The sequence below is a fragment of the Humulus lupulus genome, chromosome 8, assembly GCF_963169125.1.
Source record: "Humulus lupulus chromosome 8, drHumLupu1.1, whole genome shotgun sequence".
Classification (NCBI taxonomy): domain Eukaryota; kingdom Viridiplantae; phylum Streptophyta; class Magnoliopsida; order Rosales; family Cannabaceae; genus Humulus; species Humulus lupulus.
Genome location: NC_084800.1, coordinates 62078145 through 62088117, shown reverse-complemented (window position 1 = coordinate 62088117; position 9973 = coordinate 62078145). Strand labels below are relative to the sequence as shown.

The following is a 9973-nucleotide window of genomic DNA, read 5'->3' as shown; positions in this document are numbered from 1 at the left end:
CGACAACTCTTATTAGTATCGGACACACACTAAACTTAATAATAATATTTATTCTTCAACACACACATGCCTTCTCACCCTTTCTTGTTCCCTTTTACAAAAATTATTCTATTACTCTTATCCTTATTGGTAACTATTCCGGTTCCTAAAACACTCCAGTTTTTTTGTTTTTTTTGGTAAGTAAATCTGCTTTTTTCCATTGCTGCGTTATAGTTTGAGATGCCTGTAATCACTTTATTATTGGAAAAGGATGGCCTAGTTTTTAAGAACAAGATCCCTTCTTTTCATGTGCCCATGTCTTAATTCAAAACCTTCCTTTAATAACAAGAAAAATACTTATTCAAAAAATAAAATGAAAGTAGCCAAGAATGTTTCCGACAAGAACAAATATATAGATACCTGCACAAGTATGCACAACTCTATAGATCTTTTTATATTATTGTGAAAAAGTTGACAAAATTGTTTAATTTTATGAACTACCAGTCTATTAGAGGACTCATGGGTGCTCTACTCAATATTATAAAATATATCACCAAAATATACTATTTTATAATTTATCTCAAAATTTTACATTTTTAAAAAATAAAATAATTAAATATAATAATATCACACTTAATATATATACAAAATTTTATAAAAAAATAATAAAATATTTATAACTTGATGAATAGTATTTCATTATATATAAAAAAATACTATTCATTTAAGTAAAAATATAAATTTATATCACCAATTAAAAGACTATTTAACTATTTTTTTCTCTAACATATTACTAGTAACCCTAGTACTCCAAAAACTGGCAGCCCACTTGAAAAACATGCGAGGTAGCAATCGAAAGGGGAAATACTAATTCAATGAAAAATGAGTAAAACGTTTTCGTTGGGTTTACTAATTTAACAAGTACTACGAAAAGGACTGGATTACAGTAAGGTCCATTATGAATGAAACAATGTGGCTAAGGCTGAGCTGACATATCACCCAATATCATCGATTGAAAAAAAAAAAAAAGCTAATATGGCACAAGTTTTTGTGGCTTCCCAACATCATGACATGGATGATAACTAGTAAACAGGTTGAAACTTCAAAAAACACGTTTTCATGAAGACTTTGAGTCGTTTTCAGCTACAGCTGATGATATACTTATTCTAACCTACAACAATCAGAGAGCCACCCCAAGGAAAAAAAAATGTAGAATAAGATGCATAACACAAGACTTTTCCTATAAAAAATGAATCAAATCAGAATAGGAAAGGTATGAGCAAAATGTGGACAGGCCAGCAAAGAACAGAATAGACATCTTTCTCCATAAATGAACTTGTTTATAGTTTTCTCAGCTAATAATACAATCAACAAAGGAATTGCTGTGAAGTTGATATCCAACGTAAAGAATATACTATAGCAATAGTAGTAACAATTAAAAGAAAAAAGGTAATGATGCAAGGAACTAGAGACAAAGAACAAAAGGTTAGTAAAACTAACACTTGGGGAAAGAACAAAGGAAAATAAAAAAAAACAAATTTATCAGCTTCATCTTCATACCATCGATGGAAGTGTAGGTTAAACTTACAAACTTAATCCATCCACCTTGCAAGAATACTTATGACAAAATATGTATGCTATAAAAGTATTAACAAATCACATAAAATTGGCTGCACTACTTGGTCAACAGATAGTTATTTTTCTACTTCTAGCTGACACTGCTGTTCCTTAAAGGATCTTCTGTTGCTGTTGCTGCTGTATATCAAAAACTCTTGAAGAATCTCCTTTTAAACAAACTCTTCAATATAATCCCTATGCACTACTTTAGTAACAAGTCTTGTTCTACTACCCAACTGATGACAACGTCCGTAAGGAGTTCGCTTCGATGGAAAATGCGGCAACCAACTTTTCCTTGGTTAGCTGCTCAGACCCTTGAGACTTGATTACAAAGTCATGAAACACAGTGTCATTCACAGTGGTGAATTTGGAATCAACAACAGTGATTTGTGCCTCTTTGAACGCTTGGATAACTCTTGATGCAGGATGAGAATCCAAATGGCAGCTTACTCTAACTATAACCTCATCATTAACAACCTTAACATCAACATCAGGAACTCTACTCTGAATCTCCATATCTGGGTTATTAGTTTCCATAGCTGCTGCTGTTGAACTGCTCCCAACTTTCTCCCTCTCCGCTTCCATGGCCTTAAGCTTTGCCTGAAGCTCATTAATATAAGCTATGGCATCTCCCAACAAGGAGGCTTTGTCCATCTTAGATATGTTAGGCACAACTGCTCTTAAAGCATAAAACCGCTGGTTCAGCTTCTCACGCCGCTGCCTCTCTGCCTCAACATGATTGAGGGGCTCTTCTCGCCCATTCGCAGGCTTCCTCCCACGTTTCCTCGGCCTCCTTTCATCAGCAGTGCTCGGTCGTTCTTCCTTGCATGAAGCTTCAACATCCGAATGCTCAGATTCAGCACTAGTTGGACGATGATTAATCACTGTAGACCTTGAAGTGGCCCCCGAGAAGTCAATTTGCATTTGGACCTGCTTCTGCGGCTGGTAATTGTTCAACCGAAAATCTTCCCTCACCCCATTAACAATCTCCTGAATATTATTACTCCCGGGGCTCTGAGAAGCATAAATTTCAGTCGGGTTCCCTTGTTGTTTCACACCCTGAAGACTATGTGGCCAAGTTGAACCAGGAATCCCATTCCGGGGACTAGAAAAAGCAATCCGACTCCCGTTCCCGTTAGGATACAAATCCCAGGGCCTCTCTTCCAACTTTCTAATAGCGAGTTTTTCCCTGTAATGAGGTCGAGCAACTGCCCCGGCATTTAAATCCTGCCCAAAAATCTTGTGTACACCTACACTTTCGTTCCTCTCCAAAATCCCAGAATTAGTCAAATTAACATTTTCATCTCTCTTCTCAGCCATCATGGGCAACATGGCCATGGGCTTACTAACCCTTATGAGCGAGGATTGTGTTGAAAACAACGACCTAACAGACTGCAAAAGCTCTAAGCTTTCACCCACAGATCTCACTGAACCCAATTCAACCACCCCAACCTCAGTCGGGACTAAAACAATGGTCTGAATTCCAGCAGATTTAGCAAGAAAAGACCGAACACAGTAATCAGAGGAAGATTTCAAAGCGTCCAGGAGCCATAAATGCTTCCCAGAAGCGTAACACTTACCAGGGCCACCTTCCCCACGAGGGAATGAGAAGTACATGGACGCAAGAAAGAAAATCTCGGTATCGGTAACTCGGTCAAGCCCAAGAGCGTAGTTGTCCTCGTCGGAGCCACCAAACAAATTGTGGAGCTTCTGAAGAACCCTCTTCCTCATTCTCTGCTGAGTCTCGTCCTCGAGTCGAAGGTTGAAGATACTCGTGGCTTCAGATTCTTCTCCTTCTCTGGGTTCTCTACAGGACCCGTCCCCCCAACCCAAGACCCAATCTCCAGATTTCGACCGCGATATTTGCCAGAAAATCGCGTAGTTCCAGCTGAAATTCGACGCGTTTGGACGTTCCACGAGATCCGAGAGCTTGTTCTGCAAATTCTCATCGCTCCCAACAGCCATTAACAGATTCTCGTTCGTTACAGAACTTGTTATCAAGTAATCGAAAGCTCGAGTACCCAAAACCGCCTGAACCATGGTCTTGTCTTCATCGTTCCAAACTCCACTACCACCAAAACCCAACTCAGTCTTCATCCCTAAAAGCCTAATATAGCAGCTATCTACCCACCCAAGAAATATAAAATATATATGTATATATTGGGTCGTCAACACCAGATCAAATCTCAACCCCAAAACCACTAACCTCTAAAAAATCTTACTTTTTCGTTTTTTTTCAGATCTCAGAAATTCCATTCCCTACGACACAAAGAAAACCCAGAAAAAAAATCCCAAAATCAACCCAAAAACCCCAGACGATGAGAAATCTTTCGAACCAGTTTTATGAACCGAAATGGGATCATGAAATAAGGGTTGGATAAGGAAGAAAACGAGGAGCCCCAGGTTAATTAAACATTCCCGGGAAAGTGACAATTCAGTTAAGCGAAAAATCTTTTCTTGGATTTTATTTTCAGTTTCACCAAACAAAAATCAATAACTGAAAAATTAGAAACAAAAAACCCTTTACTCTGCCTTCGAACACAAATTTATATAGGTATTTATAATAAATGGCATATATAATACATAAAAACAAAATATATATGTACGATGGTTTATTTGTTTACTGTTACTACTCTCTCGTGAGTTTTGGGCTTTTCTTTTCTAAATCCAAACTGATTAAGCTAAGTAACTACCCCTGGTCCGATGGTGAAGTAAATCTTTAGTTAAATAATAACCATGGTTAAGAATAAATAAATAAAATGCCTTTAGTTTAGGTTAAGATTTTAGAGAATTAAGAATTAGTCGGCAAAGATTTGGGGGTGTTTGTTTGTGTACAGCACCACCTGCAAATACTTCTATTAGCTTACAAGTAATTTAATTCATGAGATTATTTAACAATTAATCACGAGAAAAGTACTTCTGTTTGTAATTATATTTTAAAACCCCAAAAATTATTATTATTATTATTACCATTATTATTCTTAAATACAAGAGATGCTTTGATGATTTTAATGGGATTGACAAAGTTTTTTTGTTTTTATTTTTTATTTTATTTTACTATAAGAGTAGACACAAGGATATTGTGATTCTCGTGCCAAATAACATAAGCAGTAATTAATATTAATGGAAAGGCACATGTACAACCTGTGACTCCGTTTATTACTTCTCTGTACTTTTAGTGTGTTTTTGTGTGTGTGTGAGAGAGCATGTGAGTTTGTTTTGTTTTGTAATATTGAAATGAAAGCAAAATCAGTGTTAGGTTTCGAGAATCATACCTCAAAAAAGTGGCCATTCATGTCTTATTGTTTTTATTTGTAATTGTTTCCTTTTAAAAAAAAACTTATATTTATTTTTACATATTACTTATCATTTATATATATATATACATCTTTTGCTATTAGTTTAATTTTCCACCAACTCATCTTTACCAAGCTAACATAAAGTAAATCTTCTCTGGTATTTTTATTTTAGAATTAAAATGTTACTTTGCTCATGATTTTTTCTTTTATTATGAATTACTCCTTCAAGCATATTATAAGTAATAATTCATAATAATATTTAATAAAGGGTAAATATTTATTTGATATTTTGTATTTTATTAAAATATAAATTTTATATTTTATATTTTCAATAATATTTATTTAATACTTTATAATTTGAAATTATATATACTTGGTACTTTAAATTTAAATTTAGTCAAATATTTTTTATCAATATAAATAAATTGTTATTAATTATATATATTTTAAATTTAAATTTAATTACTTAATTATATATAATTGAGACAATTTTATAAAGTAGACTCCAAAATAACAAGTATACATGATTTAAAATTATAAGTTACCTGATACTTATTGAAAACATTTTATTACAAGTCTATATTTCAATATTACACATTATTTCAAATAAGTAAATAACATTTAATAAAATTATAAATAGTTGAAGTGACTCGAAGTGACTGGAATTATCTGAATAGTCTACTTTGTCTTTTTTTTTATTATTTGTATGTATGCTTATTTGAAAATATATATAGTGATTTTGATGGAAAAAACATCCAACCCTTAGATATTTAATTTTGCAAATACATGTAGTACTAGAATACAAAGGGAATACACTAAGGCTAGAATCTAGTACAGCCGTTAGACACTAAGTTCTTGGTATGGAAGTAATTCCTCTAACATTTTGTAATTTTCTCAATCATGTAATTCAATTATTTAAAATATACTATAAAAAAATTATAACAACTACTAGAGTAAAATCACAAGAATAAAATGCTAAGAGCATTTATGTTTCATTAGTTTTCTAACGTTGGGTGAGTTTAGAACAAAATAATTTTAGTTTTGTCTTCAAGGAAAACTCAAAATTAAAGGGCACTTTTATACTAACAAAATGACTTTGTACTATTATTTGTCCCACTCAACTCATTTGTATATTGTCATTTATTGTGTTTTGATTATAATAATATTAGGTTTTATATTTTTTGTATGCTCATTGGAAACTAATTTTGTGTATACCTTAATAATTAAATTAATTTCACATGAGTAAGGTTAAAAACTAATTTCAACCAAGTATGATTGTGTATATTTTTAATCTCTTACAATATTCATTCGAAAGTATTTTTTGGTTTTCTCCCTTCAAAAACAAAAATCTTATATGCAATTCAACAACTGAGTAGAAGGAAAGATACTTTGGGCTAACTTTTGTCAAGTTTAATGTTTTCTATGTTGTGGTTTTAAAATATTTCTTCTAATCCCTAAAAGGAAAAATAAGTAAAGCATGACCTTAATTAGTGCTACCTCAGGTCCACTTTATCACGTGCTTAAACTTTAAGACATGTCAGTGTATTATCTAGTTTGACTGAGCCAAGCTTCGAGAATCAAAATCCTAAAATATAGTTAATCTCTATTCAAATTTTCAAGGTTATATATTACTAGTTCCAACTTCTTGTTATATGATTCTCACCTTTTTTTTCTAACATTTTTCCATTTTACTTCTCCGTTAATTTGAAAGTTATTTAAAAATAATTAGGGACCTAAATTGGGAAAGTTTTAGAACCTTTTTTTCCCTAAAAAAGAAAAACAAAAAAAATACCTTTATTTTTTTAATTTAAAAAACTACAAAATTATCGGAATTATATATGCAATGAAATGGTATACAGATTTTAAAATATACATATTCGAATAAATTTTAAGGGTATTTTAACAATCCAATTTCTTTAAAATGTTTAATAAATATATTTTTAATATATATGTGTAAAAATCATAGCATTGGCTCTTATTATTAGCACGCCCTATTTAAAATTGCTACATTATAGACCATCTTCAATAAGTGGCGTAAATTATGTGCCAAATATAGTTCAAAAAATAAACTGATAATATATTCAGCCAAATTTTTGCAATTATATTTTAATGCATTTGGTGCTAATTAGCTTAAAAAATTAACAAAATCATTTAGTTTTTATTAAAAGTATATAAAAAATTTATTAAATAAATAAGTAAAAAAAAAAAATTAATATAAACAACATTAATTAGTGACAAATTTAGCGTACATTTTGCATCTCTATTGGAATCTTATTTTATCAAAATATGCTAAAAATTAAGAATACAACATTTTATTGCATCGTGGTGCATAACCCATTAACCGGAAAGTGAAATTGATATTTCACACATATTCTGTTATAAAATAAGGTTAAATTTATTTAATTTCCACCCTATATAAAAATTTAACAAATAAATATTACTTTGGAATGAAAGGTAATTACATATCATGTCTAAATGAGTTTCCAAATTCAGGACCATGTCATCATTATAGGGTTATTAGTATTACAACACTCATATTTTTAACGCCTTTTATTTGAAAAGTGTAAATCATTAGTTTGATTCTATCATCATTTTTTTTAGGACTGCATCTTATAGATAATGAAAGCATGAGAGCCCGTTAGGAATATATTTTTCTGTATGAAAAGTTATATATATTTAATATTTACTCGAATTGATGATATATGGATTAAAGTAATTTATTATAATTATCATTTCAAGAAAACCATCATTAAACTTTCTTATTAATTACAATAAACAAGCTTAATATATTGGAGTATAACTTAATGACATAACTTGTTTTCTTAACAAAACAAAAAAAAAGTTTTAAATTCGAATTCCTTATCTCCCAAGATCAAAAAAGATGACTAGATGTGCTGAAAAAGAAAACTAATAAAAATCCAGCTGTGTAGCTAACCACTTCAATTAAAACTGATTACTTAGGCATTTTGGTGTTTAAAGTTAAAACAAAAAGAAAGTCCTAAGAAAACAAAAAAGTGGAATTTGATAAGTTTGAGGTTTAGAAGCTTGATGAAGACTTAAAGCACTAATCAATTACACGTCGTGGACCTTAATTGAGTGGAATCAAAGGCATTAAAAAGTTGAAAGTGATTCCATATTATGAAAGGGTCAATTAGTATAGTATAAACAAGGGTTATCTTTTTAATCACATAAGATATTTTTGTTTCTGGGTTGGGTTCTAAAACTTCAGTATGTCCGCAACAACATTTTAATTAAAAATTTATGAAATGCATTTATTATTATTATTATTATTAGAGCCTGCTCTATATATATCGCTATAACTAAGTATATAAAATATAAGAAATTTATTTGGTACGGACTTCAAAATGAGCTTTATCAGTGGGGTTTTTTTGTGTTCTCAATTTGTGAATAGCTTTTGGCGTAATTTTTTTTATAACTATGTATATTGTAATTATTTAGAGAATCCTGCAAATTTTCAGAAAATTTCGAATAATTTACAGTGTCAAAAACTAGTTTAAAAACATATTGTTGCATGCGTGATTAATTTTTTTATGTGCATAGAAAATAGCATGTATAAACGTAGTTTTCGGCACCGTAAAATTATTCAAAATTTTCTGAAAATTTGTAGGATGTTCTAAATAACTATAATATACACGATTATAAAAAAAAAATCGCACCAAAAATTATTCACGGGTCAAAAATATAAAAAAATCTTACCGGTGGAACTTTTTTTGAAATCCCTAACATAAAATACTCCTAAAATATATTCACATTATAATAAAAATTTCAAATAGTTGAGCTAGGACATTTAAAATCGATTAATATTCAAAATATATTTATTGAAAAAAAATCATCCATACAACTATTTTAATTTTTAATCATTATCAGACAAAATATATATAAATTTAGGTAACTACTTCTGTGCACCTATACATTTTTTTTATTATTTTCAATTATTTTTTATACCTAAATAATTATTATAGTAATTTAAGATATTTACAAATTTTTAATAAATTCTTAATAATTTGACATTCTTTAAATTTTGACAATTTGAATATTATTTTCAACCTTACAAATTATTTTAAATTTTTTAAAAATTTGCAGGAACACCAATGCAGCCATAAATTTTGTGATCATAATGGAATTTGACACATATTAATACAATTTTCTAATATTATCACAAATTTCTTTTTAAATTCATAGTACACATTAATATAAATATTTTTGGTTCCATGTTAATATTCATAAATTTAGGATAACAAATTTATATTTTGATTATATATTTGACTTTCAAAACAAAAATAACGGATGAGCGGATTGAATAAGTATAAAAATACCTAATTGGTTAATTGGGATTTTGATCGTAATCATTGATTATTTGGAAATAGGCAGATAGACAGATAGTACGGTACTTTATTTATTCAATGCTGCTGGTAGTAATACACAAATAGAACATCGGACAAAAAAATATATACACAAATAGAATATATTAGTACACGTGGGATATTAATTGAGGAGCAGATAGTACCCAAAAAAACATTGACCCCCCAAAACAAAAAAACTTACATGAAAGTAATTTAATCCAAGGTGGGAAATTTTTATAAGGGGTGCTATATTTAAACACCTAATTTTTATTAAGCCACCCAAATTAAAATATATATAATTATATATTTATTACTATGTAAAATGAATAAAATTCACATTTTTAATCTTATTTCTATTTATAAGTACACCCCAATTACTTAAACTTTAATAGTTATGAATTGATTTTTTATTTTTCAAATTTAAATCTTTAAACCCTTGAATTAATATTGGAATTTCATCAATTGGTAGATTATTTACATTTTCTACAACCTGAAGAGTGATCCCGCCAAATATTACTTGAGGAAACCCAACGCTATATATAAATATATTTAGTAGGGGTGCATAAAAAAGCCGCTAATCCACTCCACTCGCCCAACCCATCAAAATATGCTCATTTTGAACTCGACCAATAAAAAATTTGCCGAAATTGAGTTAGGTTGAACCCAACCCGCCACAAGATAGGTTGGGTACGGGTTGCAATAATTTAAGGAGGG

The 9973-nt window shown here is 30.1% G+C and overlaps 1 protein-coding gene across 1 annotated transcript; it reads right to left on the bottom strand.

Annotated features, from left to right (window-relative positions):
* Positions 1-1282: 1282 nt before the first annotated feature.
* LOC133797487 (transcription factor MTB1-like) lies at positions 1283-4232 on the bottom strand. The gene has a single exon (XM_062235400.1). It carries the CDS (start codon positions 3691-3693, stop codon positions 1825-1827), a length of 1869 nt encoding a protein of 622 aa, XP_062091384.1. The 5' UTR covers positions 3694-4232; the 3' UTR covers positions 1283-1824.
* Between the last annotated feature and the right edge of the window lie 5741 nt (positions 4233-9973).